This window comes from Glycine soja, chromosome 4 (genome assembly GCF_004193775.1).
Source record: "Glycine soja cultivar W05 chromosome 4, ASM419377v2, whole genome shotgun sequence".
In the NCBI taxonomy this organism is placed as follows: Eukaryota; Viridiplantae; Streptophyta; class Magnoliopsida; order Fabales; family Fabaceae; genus Glycine; species Glycine soja.
Window position 1 is genome coordinate 3774521 of NC_041005.1, and position 24840 is coordinate 3799360.

The window sequence follows — 24840 nt, forward strand, 5'->3', positions numbered from 1 at the left end:
ATTAATCATAATAGATAATTTTAAAAAATCGTATAAATAATCATAATAATCCAACTTATATTTTCATTTCTTTCTTTTTCTAATAAAAATATTTACTCTTGATAAATTAAAGTATTTATTCTTAAACATACATTCTCGTGGAGAGATAAAATGTTTTAAGTGAACTAAGTTTAAGTCTCGGACTGATGATTAATCATATAATTGATTCAAAAGAATTGAAACTTTTAGGAATATTTTAGGGTTTAACCGAAAAAAAATCAGGGAATTTAATTACGGTGGTTTTTGAAAAAAAATATTATCTTTTTCGTTAAATCACATAATTTCTCACATGTTGAGTGTTTAATTTTTTAGTTATATGCTTTTATTTCTTTTAAATTGAAATACTATATCAATTTGAAAATACTTTTTTTAACAGACTAAATTTTAATATTATTATGATCATAATTGATTCCAACTAAAGTTTGCATTTCAAAATTTAAATTTGCATGCAACATATTAATAAAAAAAATTCATTTTAAAAATATTTCCTCACTTTATTCTTATTTAATATCATAATAAAATATTTAATTACTCATTTTAATTTAAAAAATTTGGGTGATACACGAAAGATGCTATATAAAACATGATTCAATTTCATTTTACAATATACTCATTTGACAAGTAAAAAACAAAGGAGTTCTACTTCTATCCTATGATTTGAGGGCGATAGTGGCCGTCTATTTCAGATACTCTTATGGCGCAAGGCTCGAAAAATAATCGGGAAATTACTCCTATTTGGATTAGATGAGACAAAAATGATTATTTACTTATATTGGGGGAAGGCACCAATCATAGAGGGCTTATCAGTGGATGCGATGCGATCATGCGAGATGTCTCTGAATTTGACAAAGGTTCAATTGTCAATATGAATATTGAGAATCTAGATCCACATTATTGTAATCGAACCTTTGGTTTCATAACAGCATTTATAGCTCATGTAGGAAGAATTTGACAAGGCTGTTTTGTATGCCGAAACATCCTTCAACGAAACAGCAATTCTTGTGAGGTCTATGAAGAATTTCTACACATACATAATTTCATGTTTTAGGTTGCGGAGGCAAATCAAGATTGAGAAAAATACGTACCCTATGCGGTGAAAAGATTGCATCGAATTCAACGCTAGGACGAGAGGCATAGGTTAATTAAGCCGAAGCAAATGAGAAGATACAAGGCGAAGAAGTTGGGTGGTTTAGAGATACTGCCTCAACTATTTTTTAGATCAGTTTTGGTCACTCAGATTGTGTTTATTTGTATGTGGGGGAGTGGAAAACTAAGAGGAGAGAACCTTTTTCATATAGACAACGTAAGATGGAATAAGTTTATTGGTTTCCTCTTGAAAAAAGAAGTTTATCTCTATCATAAACACCACAACACAGATTCGTCTACACCTAAAAGTATGTGTCTCTCAATTTGTGGACTTTAGTTAATAGCCACGAATCAAATTATGACACGTTATATGCAGTAACGAAAATATATCAAGTATGGCACCATTTGTATCCTAACGTATCTAACTAGTCCTGTATCGCCTAAGGATATTAAATTCACATTATTTAAAGATGTAATTTTTTATATTATTTTAAATTTTTAATATATTATTAATTAATAATTTTAAATTTTAATAAATATATGTTATAGACATGTTATTAAATATTTAAATATATTTTCAAAATAATATATTTAAAAGATACATTTTTAAAATGGAAATCAAAATTCAACAATCTTATATATACTTGCTAATTTTGAAAATGAAATATAAAAGAAAAAAAATATTCGATTAAAAAAGAGAAGTTATATTAGAAATCAACTATTTTCAATTAAAAAGGACATCACAATAAAATGAAAATTAAAACTTAAATTTTCATATATTAACATTATTCTAACATGTAACTCTTTAGAAATAGACATCAAATAGTTATTCAATAAATTGTTGTGTAAAACACCTACAATAAAAGACAAAGTAACCTGTATATGCAATATAGCAGAAAGAGATGAACTTAACATGAACATGTTATTTTTCACCATTTGCAAAAAGTGGGGTCAAATCATCATATTTATTTTGTATCACCTATATTTTTTTATCACAAAAGAGCTCGATCTCATAACCTGATAAATTTTAAATAAAAAAAAATCAAAATATGGCAAAATATTATGTTATACTGTTTCAAAAAAAAAAAGTAAAACTAAAAAGTAGTTATCTCTTCGATAAGTACATACAATTTGATAAACAAATATTGCATAGTTTATTCATACTTTAATCTAGTACAACTTCAAAAGGTCATCTTAATTTCTAATAATTAAAAATACATATCTAATGAACCAAAATAAGAGGAAGGAAAAAGAAACCAGAGAAAGAAAAATAAAAAAAAGGAGATATCAGTTCCTCAACATTTTTGAAACATAACATAAAATAATAAATAAAAAGTAAAAGAAGAATAAGAGGAATAAGAAAATAGAGAAAGAACAACATTGTCAAATTATCACAACCACTAATTGTGCTTCGTACACACCCTATTACATAAAGCCCACAACTTTCAGAAAAATCACCACCAACAAAAGAGAAGATATCGGTTTTAAAATTATTGTAAAAGAGAATCTGTAATTTTTTTTGAAGAAGATCACAAACAAAATGGAAAAGAATGAAATCGTTACTTAATGAATGTATAACAACACACTCTCCTACAACCCTAAAACAAAAACAAAATATAGATATAATACGGCTATACAATAATACAGAGAGAGATAAATATAAGATGAAACAGGCAAAACAAAGTGAGAAAAAAAGTTCGCAGAGCAGAAAGAGGCAAGGAGGCACATAAAATGATGGAGAAAGAATGAATTTGAAATATTACATTTTTTTATTAAAATATTAAATTTCCAAATTCAGACTGTATTTGATTTGATGTTAAAACAGTAAGAATTGACAATGATTATGTTTTCAAATTTATAATTTCAATTTCATAATAAAAAAATTGAGAATTTCAATCGGAATTAGTCTCAGAAATATATAATTATTTCAGTTTATATTATGTATTATATATCTTTCGGATGTGTACCAAAAAAAAATTATATCTTTCTATAATTATCAATTTTATTAAATCAATTATTAATTATTTATAATAATTATACATATAATGTCATTTATTATTTTATGGAGACATTTTAAATTTAAATAATATCATTTAATATTTTATGAAAAGAATTAATATGAGATTAACACGTGCCCATTAAATCAAACATTCTTGTATATATATAGTAACTGGCCAACTGGCCAGTGGTAACATCTTAGCATGGCCTAATAAATAGACAATATTTTTAATAGTTAGTATTAATTTGAAAATTATCTACTTATATTATGAATTAAAATATATAATTTAAAAAGTAAGGTTATTTTTTTAATTAGATTTTTCTCAATATCTTTTTCTTATTTCTTTTAAATGTATATTTCATATGAAGGAATGTAACTCAATTGGTTAAATCCTAAGCATGAATTGTTAAAAAAATATAGTATATTAAGTTCGATTCCTTGTAAACAAAAATAAATTATATTTCATACACTCTTTGGTAATTAGTCAAAAAAATTCTCTCAACCATCTTAGATTATCATTATATGTATATTTTTAACTATTTATCTCTTTCGATCTAACATTTTTTTTACATAAACTTATAACATAATGTCCATTACAAAATTTAGTAATAGTCAATTCATCCACTAGATACGCTAGACTTTTAGGATAAACTCTGCTTCATATGATGATCAAATGTGTCATTGTAATCATAAATCCATTATTAATCATATTAGTTATTCTTTAATCCATATCACAATTGACTTTTAATATATGATTTTTTCGGAAATTGAACACAAGTTGAATACAAAATCACAATGTTTCCTCCAAGTAGTATATACGTAGGCAAACTTTGTGGCCATAATAATGGAGTTACAGTGAATGGCATTTGCAAAATTGAACCTAAGATTTCCATCAATTAGACAATTTTTGCAACAGTTTGTCCCTAATCTTCATTTGTCGGTCTATTGGATTTCTATGATTTTTGAGAGAATAAGTTTCTCAATAAGCATTTCCAACAAAATAAAATAAGAAAAAAAAAATGAGCTTTCTATAAGTTAAAATTAACTTATACAAGAATTAATTAGTAAAAATTTTCACACAACTTCTCCAAAATATTATTTTTAACTTATGCAAAAACTAAATTTTGCTTACGAAAAAAATTATTTTTTTTCGTATGACAGAAGTGTTTCTGGATAAATTTATTTAAACAGACTCTAAATAATTTTTTTTTCGTTACTAGAGGAAGTACTTGAATAACATCCTTTACTTCTTTTCTGCAAGAAAAAAGAGAAATGGTGTTTACAACAATCCACCTCCAAGAAATAAAAAATAAAAAAAAAACAATATTCAAAAGTAAACAATGATCAAAGGAACAACATTCCATACAAGTATGCATTATGTTGATTAATGATGAAAAAAAGAACATATGCCTAAGAAAGATTTCTTTGTCTCAACTCTTTAAGTTTCTACACAATTTCTCTCAATCCTAATTACACTTGAGCTCCTAAAAAACGTCTTCTGCAGATCCTCTTGCATTGTAATTCTCAGTGAAGTCTAATATTTGTTTTTTGCAGTTCACTCATCCGCTTTATAATACTTTACAATACAACATACAAAAGAGTTACAAAAATTCCTTTACAAAAGAATGTGCCACAACTAGCGATGACATAGGCTATGTTAGGACGACTTCACACCATCACATACATTAGGCTATCCGCACTTGGTTAAGGCACATTTTCCAGCTCATTTTCTTCTTGATTGGTTTTAGGATTGTCTTCAAGTGGGATGCAATAGAAATGCCCATTGGTTTTGCCTTTCATATTGAATTTGTTCAAGATTTTCTCAAAATAACCCTTCTGACTGATGGTAATATAAGATTTCTAGTATCTTATTTCCAAACCAAGAATCCTCTTGGTTGGACTCAAACCCTTTATCTCAAATTTAGTTATTTGCTTCTTAAATCCTTGAATTTTTGCCATGTTATCATTATGTCATCAATATATAAGAGGAGGCAAATGTAGTCATTACAATTCAACTTATAATAAACATAGTCGTTGAAGTTGTCTCTTGTACTTGAGATTAAGGATAAATTTATCGAAATGCTTGTACCATTGGCATAATGGTCATTCACTTATTTGAGATCATACAAAGATTTTTTAAGAAGGTAAACTTAATTTTGTTTACATTGACTTTTGACCCTTCTAACTATTTTATGAATATTTTATCCTCAAACTCACCATCTAAAATGGCTGTTTTTACATTCATTTGCTCAAGGTATAGTCCGAACTGACCTACTATGACAAGGAGCTTTGTAATTGAGTAATGTCTCACAAATGGTGAAATATTTCATTGAAATTCACTCATTCTCTTTAAGTGAATACCTCTTTGTCGTAAATCAAGCTTTATAACACGGAGGTTTAGATTTTGAAATGTATTCCTTTCTTTTGAAGATCTATTTGTCACCCACCATTTTTTCTCCATTTGTTGTTTGCACTAACTTTTAAACATTCTTTGGATAAGAGTTGAAATTGATAGGAACAGAATTGAAAGGAAAGGAAAAGAGAGAGAAAAAATAGAAATGAATGTTAAGTAAAAAATATGATGTTGTTTGAATAAATAGAATTACGAAGAAACTAAAATAAGAGATTTGTTTTTAATTAATTGTTTGGTTATGTAAAAAAAATGGAAGGAAAGAAATGAGAAATAATAACAACATACATTTTACCATTTTTAAAATGTCTTATAATACAATAAAAAAACACATAGCTCGCATATTATTATTTCTTAATGTGGGACCCAACTTGTTTTTCCTCAAATTCACTGGTATTCAAGTCTATAGATAAAGAAAAGAGCTTCTTGTGAAGTCCACAAATTTTTGCATTTTTTCTTTTCGTTTCTATCTAAACAACCATGTGAAAGTTTGCAGACCCTTCATAAATTACTTCTTCCCATTTCTCTACCTAACAATTTAACATATCCAAACATTGTGTGAAGTCTGATTTTTGTTCAAAGATTTCATCTCTTCTTCCTCTGTGAAATGCCAATTTTAATGATCCTTATTAATTTTTTTGGGTGAACACTTTTAATAATGGTTATATTACATGTAACAGACAAAATGTTTATAATGACATTAAGTAAGAGTGGAGACTTATCATTAGACATTACATGAGTGTCTTAATCCATCACTGGGCACTAGCCATCCAAAACAAAATCCTAGCTGTAATTACATCGAGTAGTCAAATATTATAATTAAATTAATAATCTTTATAATTAGTATTTTTTTGGGACATTATAATTAATGTAATTAATATTGAAAAGTTGTCCTAAGTAATTTATGAATGCGTTAATCCATGAATAAATAGTCCAACATATCTCGGATAAACATAGATTAACTTCCTTTTGAAAGGTTAGGTCATGTCCAATTTCAATAGTTACTTTCCAAATCTGGATTTGCAATCTTTCATTTCAAAGTGAACCTTTTTTTTTTATCAGAAATTGTTGGCATAAGTAATTTAATATTTGAGTGACATCTCTAATTCAAGATTCTCCAGCTTGAACATAGAATTACAATTAAAGATACCACTTTATTTTAAAATAAATTAATTCAATAGGAAATGATTAGTTTAATGTCAAATAAAAAATTCTGGATATCTTTAGTTAAAAAAAATGCCCTTTTTTTTTACGTTTAATTGAGCGTGGACTTCAAAAACACGCATTTGACTTCATTTTACGGAGTAGGTGATGGGTTAGAAAATGTAACGATGTGGTAAATAACTATTATTTAGTGGGTAGACCTAGTGAGCAGTGGGGTAATCCATGATTAGATGCACTACTTCCACGGTTCCACATATCATTTCATTCTTCCTTTCACGTTACGTTCATGTTTACGTTTTCAAATTATGATTTATGCACACCAACAATGATATACAAGACTATTGTAATATATTATTTGTATGCAGCCAATTCTCTATCAACAATTTTATTCACAAAATATATAAAAGTATATTTTTGTGCGTTTGATTTAATTATTTTTTATTAAGTTTAAGATTTTTTAAAAATAAATAGTTTTTAAATAATTCTTATCAAATACTATGTTATAAGTTGCATCTGTTAACTGCTTTTTTTTCTTCTTCAAAACTGTTATTGTTATGTTAAGCATGGCCTCTTAACCATAATCATTGGTTAAGAGATAAAATAATTGGTATGATTTATGTAAGGTATTGATGTATTGAAGCGTTTCACATATTTTTATTTTAAAAAGGATCGTCTTATTTAAAGTATATAAGAAAATTACACCGATTGAATGTGATAAAATTATGTAACCCAATTTTTATTTAGATAAGCTAGATAACCCTTTTTTAAAATAATAATAACAATAATAATAATAATCGAAACATTAAATAGCATGAACCATTTCCCAAGGAATGGCAAATTAGCAAATATGAATCTGGAAGAAAAGAGAGTTCCTCCCCACCCCCATTTTGTTATATACGCATCATAAGTAATCTTAGAATGTAATGTCCAATGTGCAACTCATGTTGCATGTGAGAGAGAGATATATAATCAAACAAAAATCTAAATCTTAATCTAGAGATAAGTAATCTTAGAATGTAATGTCCAATATGCAACTCATGCATCAATAAATCGTACACGAAGATGTTATTATTGAGCATTACTTGTCAACGTAACTTATGATCAAATTTAAGAAATGGTTTAAAAAATAGCTGTCTCTAGCGTGTATTTTATGGCAGATGCAACGCAACTAGAGTACAGATAGTTTTCATTCGACTGTCGTTGATTATTGAATATAAACTGTATAATAGTATATGGGGGCGCGTGCTACGTACGTAAATAACAAATGTAGCTTTAGGATAAAAGGTCATTATAATTAATTAAAATTATTATAATTAATAATCTTCTTTTTTTGTCAGAAAATAATCTTCTCTTTAAATTTTTTTTTGAGAGAACTAGAGTACATAACTTTTTATTTTTCATTATCTAATACTATTCATATAATTTTTTTATATTTTAAATTATAACAAAGCAAAAAAAATAATTAAAAAATTTTCTTATTCTTAAAATGTTAATAAAATATGAAATTTATCTATATATTGTACACTTTAAAATACTGGTAGGTTAAAATAATTATACAATACACATTCATTTATAACAAATTATTTCTATTATAAATCTTCTCCACCAAACAGACCTAATAGTTTTCATCAACTCACCCCATCTCCCTCCTCCTCAATTTTTTCTTCGCCAAACAAACAAATTGTAAGTGTATATACTGTTAATTATTAAAAGAGTTTGTATATATAATAAATTTATGAAGATTTTTCATTTAAAAAATATTTAATTTGTTGTATATATAAAGTTTAAATATATATTTATTCTCTTATATTTAAGAGTCAATGTCACCAAATAAATAAATTAACTGATGATTATTTTAACTTTAAAAATACATGTGTTGTAAATTTAAAAGTATCTATAAACATATGTTAGACATTGTTGCATCATTTAGAATAATAGTACTTAATTATAAATAGTTTGTATAAGATTTAATTTCTTATTTGTTGATTAAATTTTGTAGAGTCCATTAGTTACGAAAGCTGAAGCTTCTTAAGCACTTCCCTTGGTTTTCGGTGTGGTTCTTTCCAACATAGCTACTTCCATGGCTGCCACTACCACCTCTTCCAGTTCCAGCTGCGGCGGCGGCAGCTTCTTAAGTCTCCGATCACCAAATTCCGATGAGTCCAGGGTCTCCTCCACCCAAGCCTCTTCCTCCGCTTGCGGCAAGTTTGATGGGGTGGCAATGTGGTTCATCAACGGCGTCACAACGGCTTTCTTTGCCTCCTTGAACCGTTGCTCTTGCATTCGCATCGCCACCGAAGAAGACGGTGATGATGCCAATGACTTGCCGTTGATGCTCAACGACGGAAATATCCGCCACGATGGCGTCGTCGCCGTTGTAGGCACCGCCAGCAGGAGAAGGACGGGTAAAGGGAAGAAGAATGAAGCTGTTCTTGTCGACGACTACTGAAGATTGTGAAAAAAGTACGTATGTACCCTTTGATGAGACCTTAAGCAAATTAAATCATATCAATGTCTCTCTTAATTTTCTTGGTAAGTGATCATATATTATATTGTTGTATGGGGTTGCTTCACAGCTTAATTATGTTTTGGAGAGCGAAAATGATGAAATTGAGAAATTTGATATACAGAATCAAGAATGATTCATGTGTAATGAAATAAAACTAAGCTTGATTTTCCCTACTTTTAATTTTCTTTTGTGCAATTTTTTTATGGACAAATGATATTTATTAAATTTTTTCAGCAGGGTATCTAATCCATAATTTTTTTTCTTCTCTCTTAACCATCCAATTTACTTTATATCTTCTCTTTTGTGCAATTGTTTATTGTTTCTTAATTTGAAACTACTTCCATTCACCATCGTGTTAAGTGGTCAGTGGATTTAAGTGTCAAAGAATAATTTAAAAAGATCAGTGAGCTTGAACATGATCAAATTATAAATCCCGTATTTGAATCAAGTCATGGATTCGGATTGTACTCCACTTTTTAGCCACTGACTGAGCTAGCCATTTGAACATATGAAAATGAGCGATTATGTTGGTTCAACGTTATTGAAAATTGGTTACCAATTTGTTTAACTGCAAGTCGCCTGGTATTAATTTACCATATTTCGAACACTCATTACATATTTACATATAGATATTTTGGTTTACATTGTGTTTGAACTGAACTTTCATTTCTTTTCCATCAAAAAGAGAAAATGCTAAAGGAAGAAACTAATTAAAGTGATGATGTGGGGGAGGGATATGGCCGGGGCAGGAAGATGAGCGTGTAAGAGTTGAGTTGGGGACATGATTATTGGGATCGGAATGGTAATGATACCATGTTTGGTAGCTTTTGATATATGTAGCAATTAATTTAAAATTAACAAGTTGCTGAAGATTTGATTTACTAATGTAGATTGAGCATGTTCTGTGGACAAAAGTTGCTTTTAAAAAATTAACATGTACACACACTCTGTCACTTGATTGTTTCATATTACATGATGTTGTCGTTTGGGTCGTGATCATTGTGTTATTTCGGTGGACAAAGTTTCTTTTACTTTTAAAACTTTGTCCCATGACTTAACATCAGCTACAAGGAATCCAAGAAATAGTAGACGCGTTTGGAAGGTGCTGTTGAGACAATTAATTAGTGAGTTTGAATTAGTAGGTAGGTTATTTTTAATTAACCATCTTTATAAATTCTTGATTAGCCTGGAATTATGACCTGACAGTCTCCTAAGTCTAAATTTTCTTTCTCAATTTCTTTTTTAATTTCAAAAAGGGGCAATTGAATAATTTCTCATATCATCCTTGTTCACTTAGGCGTGTTAGAAATTTAATCGTATTCTCGTTCATGATTTTAGAAAAGAAAGCGTTTAAAAAACCAAATGAAGTTAAGTTTACTAGAAGTTTGTACACGTTTGAATTTCAGCTGAGAGAGTTTAAAAATTGTAATTGTGTATTGAAATTCAATTTAAATATCTTTTTAGTCTTTGAAATTAATTTTTTTTTGTTCTTATATTTTTTTTTATTTTAGGTTTGCAAATTATGTTTTTTTGTTTTTGTTCTTAAAACATTTTAAATAGTATTTTTCCATTATTGAAAACGTAAAGTTTTAAAGATTAAAAAAAACATAATTTACAAGCACTGAAAAAAATTTACAAAAAACAAATAAGCATTAAATTATAAGAATTAAAAAGGTATTTAAACTTAAAAATTCACAAATTTACGTTTATAAACATAACCTTAGTCATTCACACAGAAGTAAATCAAGTTTCAAATATCTATTAAAAGAAGTGTTTATATTTAATGTTTCATTGTATTTCAATTAAGATTCTAAAAAAACATTTATGGACAATCAGAAGAAAATTACTTGTTTAGAAAAACTTATTTTTAGTTTTTATTACACTTATCTTATAACATAAATTGTTAATATATACATAGAAAAGTTATTTACATTAAAACAATTATATATTTTAAAAATTCTCTTCAAAATGAATTTTAAAAATAATTGTTTTTCTCAAATATGCTAATCCAATTAGAAGAGAAAAGAAAAAAACATATCCCGCTAGGCACTGCACTGTGCATGATCGGATACATAGTATGTGTTTGCTTTGACATCGGCAATACACGTATGATTGAATTTTCACGTTTAATATAAGAAAAGAGGGAGAAACAACCATTTGTAGCATTGGTATTAACGTGGATCAGGTGCATCTAACGTCAATTTTAAATTTTTAAGAATGTTATTCCCATAACTATGTTCAGTTAATATTTAGTAGATAAAAGTTAAAGTTTATTTAATTGAAGAAATTTTAAAAATAAAAGCGAAAGAGAAAGGTAGAAGATTGCAGTGGGAATATGTAGTTAATATAGACAATAATTTCAATTTCCATGGGAATATTAGATAAATATCTCCTACTCATATGAATAGAAATTACTTATAACGTGAGGACACAACTTTCTTAGAAGTAAAATATACTTAGAAATATATATATTGGCATAATCAGAAAATAGACAGACACGAGAACATTCATTTTCATTTTCATTTTCATATTTTTTAAAATAAAAGAGGATGGCATGAAACAAACTTTCTATTAAAAAAATTTTGTTTCAAATTAATTAGAAAATTTTACATTATATTTATGTAAATAATAGTTTAACCATAAAATGTATCAAAAGTCAAAAACACTTAAAGGGATCAACATGTGAAGATGGCATTGAACCTATTATGAATGATTCTGACATGTTATCAACTGTGGAAGCAAATTGTTGAAACTAATGCAAACTTTACATGTTTGCATAATACATATCTTTCAAATTTTTATATTTGTTTTCTTTTTCGTTTCATCACACTTTTTTTTTCTTTTTAATTGTCTCTTCATTTCACCCAATTAATTTACATCCAATAAAAAAAAGTTTAAAATACATTACCCTTAATGACAAAACCAACAAACATTAGGTACGATCCTTTTTCCACCATTCAATCATTGTCCTTCCTCCTTTCAGTGATCACTACAACAGTACAACTATCTCTACCTAATGCAAGAAACCGATGCCTCTTTGTCCCTAACTAAGGCACAATTAGGATTTGTCTCGTGGCTTAATTTAAGATATTTTTTTTTCATTTCTTACAATCAATAATAAAAATGTAATCTTTTATTATTTTACGACAAATGATAACTAATATCTTTAGGATATTGATTAAGAAGTTAAAAGAAAAATTTAAAATTAAAATGCGTAAAATTATATTACTCATATTTTCTTTTATGTTTTTATATGATTTCATAATAAATATTTTTTCTTTTAATTTTTTAACTAATATGCTAAGGACCTAGTTAGTAAGATGTTAATTTTATTTTTACCTTATAAGATTTACATAAAAATAGGGAACATAATAAGTATGTTTTTGTTATTTTTAGGAAAATTTTAAAAATAAACTAAAAACGATCTGTCATTTTTATAATTGTTTAAAGAATAATATTCTATGACTCTGCTCCTTAATATAAATGTTTTGGTCATATTAGTGTATATATGTTCTACAGTAATATTCTAGGGTTCCTAAAGCCCTAAAGTGATTAATATTCAACGCGTGTTGGATTAGTACCTCGTAATTGTATAACAGGGTTGGTTCTCTGCAGTGGGAGCGTCCCTTTGACAAATTATAGGTCTGTTTCCCTAAACCAACAACTGTTGTGAACATGCCATAGGCTAAAGTGTTCAGTCTTGGATCATAAACTTTAGCATAAAATACATTTCTTAGAATTTTATATATTAAATATGTTTAATTTAATTTTTTTAAGGAAAAATTGGCTTGTTTGCCCTGTAGGAATATCTATACACATTTCTTAGAATTTTATGTATTAAACATGTTTAATTTCGTGTTGAATTCTAACTTATCAACTTTTTTGTGGATTTATATCAAAATTATTTATTTTTTCTAGGGGTTATAAATAACTACTGAGTATCATTTAAGTTACATAATATCATATATAATGATAAAATACACTTTATTCTTTCAATTACATTAATAAAAAGTGAAGACTTATGTTAAATTTTGAGTTAATCAAGTCATCGTAAATAGACTCGATTCTTATTTAACATCTAAATCATTAGATTTATTTGGGTTTAGGATGGGTTAGGGGCTAACAAATTAGCCCAAATCAAAATTTAAGAATAGGTCAGACCGTCAGAGTCAGTAATCCGGTCTAATGCATCCTTTTCTCATCCCTTCCCAAGCCATGTGCTGAATGTTGGAGAATATATAGAAAAATATTGAAAAAACAAAACATATGATATGACAACCTAGTTCAATATTACTTCGTGGTCATTTTTTGTTCAACACTTTTATCTTTGTTATATAAAAAAAAAACATTGTGATAAATATGAGACTCATCTTAAGTGTTATATGAAATTATTTTATACCTTCCTTTTTTAGGAATTTTTATACCTTAATCAATACACCTATAAATATAATAACATTTGCCGGAAAAAAAAAAAGCTTATACACGTAGTAAAATTTTAAATATTTAAAGACCGCAAAACAAAATATTTAGAACATTAAATATTTCTGATCAATATTTGGATTTTATTAATCTCATCTCAGGTTTAACAAAGAATAAGGAATAAGGAAGATTTTATTTTTCTCCCAAATGTTATCTTAAAGATTGGTCCAAGTCAAAAAATGTTGATAGTATTTTCTTTTTCCCATTTGGGCTTGAGTCTCTTCTCTATGGGCTTGTAATGTCCAAACAAAATACAGGGAGACAAAATAAAATATAATCGAAACTTTAAACGCCGTTGCCGGGGATCGAACCCGGGTCACCCGCGTGACAGGCGGGAATACTTACCACTATACTACAACGACTGATGGTTGTTACATTCGCACATTATTGAAGTGAATAATTATAAATACTGTTTTTTCTTCTCTGATGCCGCATCGTGTCAAGGCACCGAACAACTTCTCCAATCTCTCTTCTTCTCGTCGCACTGTAGAAATTCAGAAGCTCATCGTCATCGCGTACAAATCTTGGCCATAAACCCTAGACTGGTTTAGTTTTTGGAACATTGATAACCAATTAAGCAATTGAGAAGAGATGCTTGGTGATGGAGGCGAAATCCCCTCAAGGTACATTCAATTTCGTGATCACGTTTTTCCGTCTTCTTCTCCTCTCTCTCTTTTTGTGGCTTTATTGCATTCTTCTTTCTACTGACTTTCTTTTCTATAATTGATTTGCGTTCCTAAGGTATGAATTGTTGAGCATGGTGAAGAAGCATTCCAATTTAATAGGGAAAACGGTAGTTGAGGAGCAACATGCTTCTGATATCGAAATGGATATGAGGTTTTGGCACGATGTCTTTGATTTGTATTTTGTCTGTGGCAAGGAGTCAAGGGGACGCCAAGATGATGATCTTGTTTTCTTTGTCAGAAAATTGGTATGTCTTTCTTAACTTGAAATTTGTTCGGATGATTTGTTCTTAAGAATGATTCAGAATTACTATCTTTAAGCTATCTTCTTTGGTTGTGAAGTTGGATTGGAAGCAATATTGTTGATCCTTTTATAAGTCTTGTTTTCTTACAGGGTTCCCATGGTTCTGGTTCCAACAATAAAACAGAGAGCGTTGATCCTTATTTTGTACGCAGGTGGGCACCTAAGGTAAATTCAGCTTTAAAATCTAGTTAAGCTCTCTTATACACCTGAGCGAACACAATATATGGGTGCTGCTCAAGTTCAAATCGTATCTAGTGCTTGTTGTCAATGTTCTTCACACTAAATACTAAATTGTTTTCCTGTGTCCTTAGTCCTTCATACATATGATACTAGTATTATATTTCTGTCTGAATCATTTACATCTCCAAAGATGAGCAAAAACATGTAAAAATTTTAAAAAAAAATGTTTATTACAGATTGACCCTTTACCCCTGATCATGCAATCAAAGGTGAAAAATTTTGGTATATGTGTTTGAGACTTTGAGTGTCAATGGAATTCATGGATATTTAGTTGTTGAACACTTTCAAAATTGCTTATAACAAACCAGCATGTTAATGTAATGTCATTTTTTAAACTTGTTCCTCTTATAATTTGGGTTTGAGCCTAAATCAACTCCAAAAGCCAGCTCATGATGCGAGGATTGTGACCAGTATTGATAGCATAAGGGTGTTTACTTATCATATGCCATGACATTATTTACCTCGTGAACCAATTCTATTTTTTAATTGCTAAAATCCTTGTGGCTTATTGGATAACTCTTTTCACGTAGGATTTGGTAGTCCATCCATTGTGATGCCAAATAACTTTGTTCACTTTTTCTCAACCAGTTGAGCAACTTAGTTGATGAAACTTCTATAGATGTGAACTGGAGGCGTTCATTTTACTTGAATCTAATTGCTCATACATCATTCAGTGTAACTGTTGCAATTTGCAGGTGATTATTTTCTTTACTTAATTTCATGTCCACCTTTGTGTTTCCCATGCCAAATCTTTTAGATGGTTTCACAACCATTCAGGTTGCATTTAGGATTTATGTCATTAGTATCATGGTCATATGCATGCTTAAGTTGATTTTTGCAGAGTTTGCAGAGAATTGATTTCTAACTTGCTTTCTTAAATGTTACCAAGATAGATGAGTTGTTTGATTGTATCATTACGTGGCCAATTCTCATCAGCAAGATTTCCTTTATGGCAAATACCAGAGTTCATTTCAGTTTCATTAGTTGTGCATCATATTTTTAGTTGTAAATAGATTAAATTTCCAAATTCTGCAACTTTAAAGAAGAAAATAAGGCTAAGAAAGGCCTTGTATGAAGTTCATATACCCTTGGAATTTAGTATTATTATTCATTTGTTCCTCACAATAATGTATCAGGCAATTTGATTTGTGCTATCTATTTCTCTAGTCACCAGGATCTTCTGAACCATCGAGCTGGGCAGGATACACCTTTATCCCCTATATATAAGGTAAGCGTAGTATAATGAATCTTTCTCACATTTGAATTATCCTCACTTCCTCTACTTGTATTGTTTGTAAAAGATAATGTTCAATTTTTTCATTTGTTCTCCTCTCCCCTTGTGTTATTTAATATCCGTACGTAAAATGAATTTACAAATCTTGTGATATATGTCAATTTAAGGTTCAGAAAAGGGCAGATTTGTCAACTCCAATTATCCTCTGATTTGGCAGTGTGGCCCATTGTACTTTCTCAGGTTGTGAAGACTGTTTATGCATCCCCAAGTCGTGTAAATTTTCAATTGGACTCTGAAAAGGCAAGTTTACCTATCTTTTCTTAATATCCTTAGGAAAAAAACTTCGTACCCCATTGCCCGGAGGCTCTTCGCTATGCGAAGGTATGGGGGAGGGATGTTGTACGCAGCCTTATCCTTGCATATGCAAAGAGGCTGTTTCCGGATTCGAACCCATGACCAACAAAGAATAAATAATTAAATACTCTTGTTTTTAGATACTTTTTAATTTTATTGACAATTACACTGTAATTGACATGTGTATAGGAAGTGGAAACGACTCCTGCTTATCCAGATATATGTTTCGCAATTGATGATTTTGACTCCACTTTTGATGCTGTGGTAATATACCACTTTAGTAAGTTATTACATTTTTAACCACATTTTCATGTATGGAATGCTTATACTTATTCCATGTCCTTTGTGGTTCACATTTTCTAATTAATTAAGATGCCCATTAATAATACTTGAAATATGATCTGCTTTACCTTGCTTGTTTCATATTGAAAAAAAAGGTTTGGGTTAAAAAATAAGGTTACCTTGAGATTCTCCACTTTTCCATTTACATGTGAAACTTCCACTTCCATTAAAAAAAATGTATACTAGTTACAGATTAGTGGCTGCTCTTGTTAATTGCTAATGCCTACATTGTTCAGTTAAGAGCTGAAATTTTTTATTGATTTTAATGCTAAATTCCTAATTCACATGCCATGTTGTATTTATTTTCTCTCTGAATGCTTGCTCCTGGTTTATTGTTCTTGACTTGCCCCATATACAGGAGTAGACATATCATTGAATAGTTTATCATTATGGTTGTGATCTCTTCATAAAGTAAGTCTTGGTGATTTTATTTCCCTGCAGGTTTTGACTGAAAAAGATCATTGCTATTGTGTAGTTCTTAACGCACATGATGGGGCAGCATTTCCGAGTGAAAAGGTGGCCAATGATTGTAGTACTAGTGATAGCTCCTCTTTGCCAGTCCATTCTAGTTCTGCAAAGAAAAGGAATACAAAGGTTTGATTACTTCTTAGTTACTATATTGAAAGTGATTTTCTTTTAGAATTTTAATAATCTGATTAGATCTTTCTATTGATAGTTTTTTTGTTTTATGCATATGCTACATAATATGGGCTGTATATTATTTCTGTGTGCTTTAATAATGAAATATGCAGCTGAAACAATTGTCACTTTTTGTGCATGGTAGGGCTAAGATAGTGCTTGTACTTTGAAATTGAAATGTGAATTATTGTCTTTATATTTTGCTGATTACAGCATGGACATTATAAGTTGAAACCTGAAACTATTCATACTACATTCATATGTATCTGGTTTTTACAAAATCAAATTCAGTGGTAAGAGGAACTTCCAGTTTTAAAATAGGTGGAGTTTTGTTGTTTATAAACAATTTGTTCACAGGACATACTATGAAGGAGCAGCTAAATTCAATAGAATAAGACCATACCTGAAATCCATGTTAGTTCCTAATGGTGTGACTTCTTCAGAGATGCTCTCTGTTAACCAATCAATACAGAAGTAAAGTGAAAATTTAATTTTATCTGAAATTGGTTCCTTCTGCACTCAAAGGATGTATAAACTTTACAACAAAGTCACTGTAATCATGCTGTTTTTATGGATGATCCAAGTATTATTTTCGAAATTCTCCGTCTGATGCATCTAAGTATCTTCTTAAATGTGTATGTCAACAAACAAAACTAACGTGGAACTTGTTAAAAAACTAACTTTTAAACATTCTGATTTTCTGGCATGGTAGTTAAATTGGGATTCAAATCGTGAAACGGAAGGCTCATTTTCTAAATCATGAATCGAATCGTAAGTTCATGATCAATAATAAAACATAGCATATGCAACTAACCAAAACCTATTAAAGCACATATTCATGATCAATAACTAAAAAAACATAACTCTAGGAGCATGAGTTTTGTTTATCTGAGTTTGTGAAGCCTTTATGTTAGTTGTATGGAAACAAAGCAATTATATAGCTAAATAGAGAGTACATGCATTAAATGAGTGAGCAACAAATAAAGTAGTGGAGTAATAAAAAAGGATAAGTTCAGGAGTGTTCTTTCAATTTCTTTTCATTTAATAATTTAGTCTTATATGACTTTTCAATTTTTTAATGAGTCCTTGAATCTTGTGAATTGTAAGATTCACATGATTCATTCATGTATCGTAAGATACAAAGTCTTTTAAGATTCATCTTAAGATATGTATCTGTAGGCAGCCGAACCGTAGGATTTGAATCATGAATCGTAAGATTCTGATAACTATGTTTTCTGGTATCTCCATTTTGCAGCTTACACTTTTATCAGGATTTGTCAGCTATCAGATGGTCCGAGATGCTTATGATGGTAATTTTTTAACAGTATCCTACACTTGATATTTGTAGCAGCAACGTTTTTTAAAGTCTTTTCTGCAGATTGAATGGTTGGGGATGTATTTTTGCACATTTAACATCATGTATCACCAAATTAATTTACAAAGATATGTGGATGTGGATGTATTCCTTTTCTTGACTTGATACGTCAATGGTATTAATCTATGAACCTTTTACAACTCATTAACTATGGTTGGGAAATTTTATTCATCCTTGCTAGAAATAAAGTGCCAAGCCACATGATATTTCACAAATTCTATTTGTTGACATTTTCATATGTAAAGCAGATTAATGGATTAATTTTTAGTAGCCTTCTTTGTTTTTTCTTCTTTTAAAGAGACTTTCTCTCTTAAATGTTACGTCACTTTATTGCCTGTATATAGGGAAATTCCACAAGCTCTTTATTGTACATAGCTAATGGGTGCCACATACCATATATCTGTTGTCTCACTAGCCAGTTACAATATATTTACTCCCTCTTGCTTCACTGCAGCTGGTAGGTCTCGATTTGGGAGCCTTTTATCCGTGGGCCATTCTTCAGGCAAAACAGACAGGATTTACATGAAAGGTCCTGGTGGCCGAGGGGAAGTTGAAGTAGCTGTTTCTGGTGTTGCGGGTAAGAAACATTTTTATGTGTGGGGTTTCCAAAATTTGTATTGACATCTGTGATTTGTTTTGCCTTCCTGGATTTCTGTATTATAAGACTTGAAAATAAGATATTATACTGTATTACTAAACATTCATCACTTGAAACATTTTTTACATATTACTGTTTGCTTTAAGTTATGTGATTGTGTATTAAATTTCATTCTATCAGGATAGCAAGTGCTTCTACAGTGTATAGGGTTAAATACTTGATAGCTAAGATCCAAGTCTCATAGCAATGTTGTTTCTTGTTTGACTAGTCTTGCCAAATATGCTGTGAAGCTTGTGTGTGTTCCTATCTTATCATTTAAAAGGTAGATATAAAGATGGCTGAAATGGAATCTCTATGTTGCAATGCCAGATCAAAGCCAGCAGGATTCAGGCCCATTTTCGCCAGTTATATCAAAGAAAGGGTTTGGGCTTGGCGTCATTGTCCACAAAGCAGCATCTGCTGCATCAGTAGCAGCAAGGCATGCTTATGCAGCTGCCTCTGCCTCCAGCCCAAATTTTGATGAGTTGATACCTTTGAAATGCAGCTTAATGTCCATATCATTGCCCTGGGAATTTATTGCGTATGATCTTCTGTTTAAGGTGAGGTTTTGCATTGACCAGTTAGGGTTAAAATGAAATGGCATATTGGCATTGCTTTTAGGAAAATGTTTCTTTGCATTTGGTCTTGACAATTTGCTTGTTTTGGGAATGTTACTCTAATAATTAAATAGCCAACATAGCTGAAATGGTTTAAGGGACGTGTTTTTATTCTCATTGCTACCCTTCGATTTTATTTATTACTCACTTGGGCAGTACTTTGATTGCCAATTTAGGGAGCTCCTCCAGTGAACATGTGACCATCCAATGTATCTGTGGGCAATGAAAATCGAAATGGAGATTTCTGCCATCAACTTTTTCCTAGTTATGAAATTCATTTCTCTTCTGACAGTTGTCTTTGGTGCATGTTGTGTGCACGTGCATGCTTAGAAATGTGCATATTTGGTGTTGGGTTGAGTATCCCGGGGTAATTTGTTTGTTGCATCTGGTTATAAATCTATATTAGTTGGTTGGTGTATATATTGGATTACTGTAATTGCCACATTTCCAATTACCAGGTTCTTCCTGACTAGGTTTTTTTTTAATTGTTTTTTAAAAATTGTTTATACTTCCTAGCCAATTCCACCAGAGAAGATAAAAGGTAAAAGAAATTGGTCTCCGGTCAAAGCTGAACTGCACGCAGGCAGCGATGGCCACTAAAGATGGGACTTTTTTAATAGATGAATTTATTTATGAAAAAGTATGCATTCACTTTTCGGTGTTAATCTACATAAACAACTTCATCCATTAGTGTTAGTGCTTTTTTTTTCTTCATTTTTCTTTTTTACTTTTAAATCACAAATTGACAAATAAGGGAGCTGTAGGAGTTTTGGGCAGGGTTGTAGGCCGTTGCACTGGTTAGAATTCATGAATGATCTACCGATTCATCTAAAACTGGTTAACTCTTAACTCGTTGCATATTATATTAAGTCACATAACCCATCCATTGTCTCATTTTTAAATTATTGTTGTTATTGTTGATATATTATTTTTTCGATACAAGTTCACTATATTATCTATTAGCTTAATTAATTGCGGGTTTGAATGTTTTTCATGTCATTGCAATATCGTGCTACGGCATAAAAAGGCATAGAAGTAATTTATTTAATTTTTATACAATATCAATAGCAGTCGGAAAAATCAGTGGGCAGTGTTGTTTATACTTTCCGAAGTTTTCATCAAACCAAATAATCTCAAAGGGGAGAAAGTGACAATTTATTATTATTATTATTATTTTTATTTAATATTGGAAATAAATATTTTTTAATAACTTGCAAATTCTCATGTATATTAATTGATGTAGTTGACAAAATAATGGCTAGTTTTCCTGTCAAGACATAAAGAAATTAACTTGAAAATAAATAGGGACTGAACAAGTAAAACAACGACGTGAATGGTAAAAGATTATTATTTTTAGAAAAACATTATTGTTTTTCGAAAATTTCTCACGAAATCATATAGAAAATTATCTTAAACTAATTCACACAATACTTTGCACTGGGAGTCTGTTTTCTGGGGAGACAATAGACATTGTAACCAGAATTACGTATTTGCCAAAATAAATCCAACGGCAACGAGTACAGTTGTACATTATGTGATCAATCATACAAGTAATCAATCATACAACATACTCTGGGTGTTTGATATAGTTACATAAGTAGAATGTATGAATATTGATTATATTTATTGTATCACATACTTAAAGTGTATAATCATCGTGAATGAAATTTTATTTTCAATTTAATTTAATAGTGTGATATGTTTTCTGCATCGCATGCAAATGATGGAATACACCATTTATGACTAAGTTCATTGTAAATGCATTTCTTTCTTCAAGATACACACGTTTCAGTCACTAATCAAAGTGTTATGAATAATTGCACTTCTCTTTGACCAAATAATTAATTCTGCATCCTCCAACAAACATATGTAATTAATTTCTCCCCAAATCGGACTAGTCTCGTAGCTAAAGATCGAGTATATATGACAATATTTTATCGTTATCAAAGACTCCAAAATTATTTGCAACTCTTTCCTTATATATTTGTAATGATTCGCGAAGAGAAGCCAACAAATTAAAAAATAATTGGGGGACAAATTATACGATGATACCTTTACACGAGGGATGACTCCTCCTCATTTCGTCCTTCCTTGTGTATTGGAGATTTGTTCCCTATTGTCTAAAGAAGCAAAAGCTAACCGATTAACTACATGAGAAGAGATGTGGTTGCAATGTTATTGCGGCCACAAGCTAGGGTGCCAACTGCCTAAGGTTAAGGTAAAGGAAACATTGCAGTGGCTAAAGGGACCTTTGCAGTAGATAAAGGAGAGGCACCTAAATTGTACTATTCTTCTTTCCATTGCATTTACTTGCATTGATGCACATGCAAGCTACTTTAGCAAGCTAAAAAAAGCGATTGCTTAATTATCTTTTTCTTTCATTTAATTAGTCAAGGATTAACTAAAATAGCAACATAAGTGATTGCATGTTATCCTCCACTCAACAGTGGTGCTTTAATATATTTTGCTAATAGTCCAGGGGAACCAACTGCCAACCAATACAAAATTGCCCCAAATTAAAAGAAGCCTCAACTAAGAAAACTACCCAAGAATATTCCTTTCAATTGTGTGATAAATAAGTTCAAAGATATATACAGCAATTCCCATCAATCTTTGCTATCGTTGGGCTAGTTCATATTACTTTGGAAAAACTAGTTATATTTTACATAGACAAATGTACTTGATATGATTAAATCTAACTATGCATGGATGGGTGTATGAACGCATCTACGTCTCCATCTACTACATTTGATAACTTGATAGATTGTGAATTTCGCTTTCCCTGTTTATTATCTACTTTTTTAATTTTCAAATCAGCCAGTGACTTTTGTATATTTGTTTTATATCCTTATCATCTAGACAATTATGTACCTGATATATACGAGTAGTTAACTTTTTTAACTAGAGAATCCATTGGTCGTTTGGACAATGTGTGCTTGCAAATATTTGAACCATATCTCGGGAACCCTTCTCTAAATTACTCAATCAGAAGATGTCATCATATTATCTTGATAACTGAAGCTTTTCAGTGTTTTTAAAAAAAAAAAACTGGTGACACAATATGCTTTATGTATTGATGATATAAAATTATTTATTTCCACAGTCAATCGGCCAAAATTAAATATTGTTACTATGATATAAAGCAATTTCGCTTCTTCCTTCTCAACTTGTTTACGTTTTTCATCGCCACTTTTAACATCAACAATTTCTGGATAGCTATGAAGAATCAAATGGCGTATATAAACTGTATATATTCAAAAGGTTAAGAAGTGTTTTTGTGTATATATCATAACTTTTTAATATTATTATATTTATCAATTTTACTATTAAACAGTAGTTATATTAATGATCATGTATATCAAACTTCAGATGATTTAAATGGTATACATATATAACATTTCTGAATTTTAGTTTTATTTGTGCAAACTTACAAAGTGATTGAGGCCTATATATTACTAACGCGTGGGTACGTGGGCTTGGGAGAAGAAAATAAAGATTTGTAGCCACAAACATAAAAGCAATATAGACCAATCAATTCGGGACTACTTTCTCACAGATCATATTAGTTTAACTACTCATTTTCATAAAAGTGCTGTAAAAAAACACTTCTCATTTTCATGATAATTTTTATATATTTTTTCATTACATCATTTCGAATTTCCTCCCTTCTTTTCTTTGAGACAGAAGTTAGATATAACTTTTAAAAAATTACATAAGCTACTTGTACTAAATTCCAGTTCTAAGTTATGAATAATACCAAAAAAAAACACGTTAAAGTACTAGACACCAAATGGAACGTAGAAAATAACCTTAGCCTTTTTTTGCTCGCGTGATAAACCGTCATTAATTAGGGTTAGTCCACCTTCACCTTAATGTTTGTTGGTGTCAACTTTCACACCAATCGACTTTTTCACCTCAAAATCAAATTAGTGTGCGTTTCCAAAATGACTTCGGCGCACACTAGTTGTGGTGTCCGGCAGCTTTCTAATCCAGTTTGTTATTTATATGTTTTTGTTTGATCCTTCGTGATTAAGATAAAGCTAATCTTCCAAAGGAACACCCTATTCTCTTTCTCTTACCATAACAAAAAAGCTTACCCCCATCTGAATCCCCACCACCCACCTGACACACTAAAGTTTGCATCAAATATTGCTACTCTTCATGGTCTAAACTCTACAGTTTTTATTTATTTTATTTTCCATAAAATCAAATCCCACCCATACGTACATCTGAACCCTAGCTACTTTTAATAATAATAATATTATTATATGTGTAACTTAGCATCAAAACCTAATTATATACGTTACGTGCCATTAGCTTTCCAAAATCTTTTGCGCTAATGGACCCCACGTGTTCCATTCCCAGACCTTTAAATACCCCTCTCCAATGCTTCCTTTCCTCCCTTTTCTCCTCCTCTCCACCCTCCGGTTCACTCTTTTTGAATTTACCGGCTTTTTTCTTCTCTCTCTTATTTTGCTCTTTGCATTTGACCTAAGCCATGTTGTTCCACGAAGACGAAGCGGTTCAGCTCCCGTGTACTCCGGTTCACGAAACCATGCTGACCGAAAGCGAACTCGAAGACCTCTTTTCTCTCATAAACCAATCGAGAGACCAGCCCAGCCCGGGGTCCGGTTCGCAAGGGTCAAACCGGGCGGTTTACTCGCCAGAGGAACGAAAGTTGAGACGCATGAAATCGAACCGGGAATCGGCCCGAAGGTCCCGCTACAGA

At 30.3% G+C, this 24840-nt stretch overlaps 2 protein-coding genes, 1 long non-coding RNA gene and 1 other non-coding gene across 5 annotated transcripts; 2 read left to right on the plus strand and 2 right to left on the minus strand.

The window, feature by feature from the left end:
* Nucleotides 1-595: 595 nt before the first annotated feature.
* On the minus strand, nucleotides 596-1352 carry LOC114408069. The gene is made up of 2 exons (XR_003665800.1): nucleotides 1125-1352; nucleotides 596-1018 (listed from the first exon to the last, which is right to left on the minus strand). It is a non-coding gene; the product is annotated as an uncharacterized LOC114408069 (long non-coding RNA).
* A 7319-nt stretch (nucleotides 1353-8671) lies between these two features.
* Nucleotides 8672-9387, plus strand: LOC114408785. Its single transcript, XM_028371948.1, has one exon. The coding sequence runs from the start codon at nucleotides 8779-8781 to the stop codon at nucleotides 9145-9147; it is 369 nt and encodes a 122-aa protein (XP_028227749.1). The 5' UTR covers nucleotides 8672-8778; the 3' UTR covers nucleotides 9148-9387.
* A 4589-nt stretch (nucleotides 9388-13976) lies between these two features.
* TRNAD-GUC lies at nucleotides 13977-14048 on the minus strand. Its single transcript has one exon. It is a non-coding gene; the product is annotated as a tRNA-Asp (tRNA).
* A 68-nt stretch (nucleotides 14049-14116) lies between these two features.
* Nucleotides 14117-20768, plus strand: LOC114408786 (uncharacterized protein KIAA0930 homolog). 2 transcript variants are annotated; one of them, XM_028371949.1, is made up of 12 exons: nucleotides 14117-14309; nucleotides 14428-14617; nucleotides 14764-14838; nucleotides 15502-15608; nucleotides 16081-16141; nucleotides 16388-16447; nucleotides 16691-16765; nucleotides 17285-17437; nucleotides 18738-18792; nucleotides 19312-19434; nucleotides 19825-20054; nucleotides 20288-20768. In XM_028371949.1, the coding sequence occupies exons 1-12, from the start codon at nucleotides 14278-14280 to the stop codon at nucleotides 20309-20311; spliced, it is 1185 nt and encodes a 394-aa protein (XP_028227750.1). In that variant the 5' UTR covers nucleotides 14117-14277; the 3' UTR covers nucleotides 20312-20768. The 2 variants fall into 2 exon arrangements, with proteins under 2 accessions (XP_028227750.1, XP_028227751.1); XM_028371950.1 differs by lacking the exon at nucleotides 15502-15608 and having other exon boundaries at nucleotides 14764-14825.
* Nucleotides 20769-24840: the final 4072 nt, after the last annotated feature.

Excerpts from the sequence above, each read along its gene's own strand:
- LOC114408785 (XM_028371948.1), top strand. The coding sequence starts at position 8,779 with ATGGCTGCCACTACCACCTCTTCCAGTTCCAGCTGCGGCGGCGGCAGC.
- LOC114408786 (XM_028371949.1), top strand. The coding sequence starts at position 14,278 with ATGCTTGGTGATGGAGGCGAAATCCCCTCAAG. Across the intron at positions 14,839-15,501 it reads TACGCAGGTGGGCACCTAAG|TTGAGCAACTTAGTTGATGA; the intron begins GTAAATTCAGCT and ends TTTCTCAACCAG. Across the intron at positions 17,438-18,737 it reads CAAAGAAAAGGAATACAAAG|CTTACACTTTTATCAGGATT; the intron begins GTTTGATTACTT and ends TCCATTTTGCAG.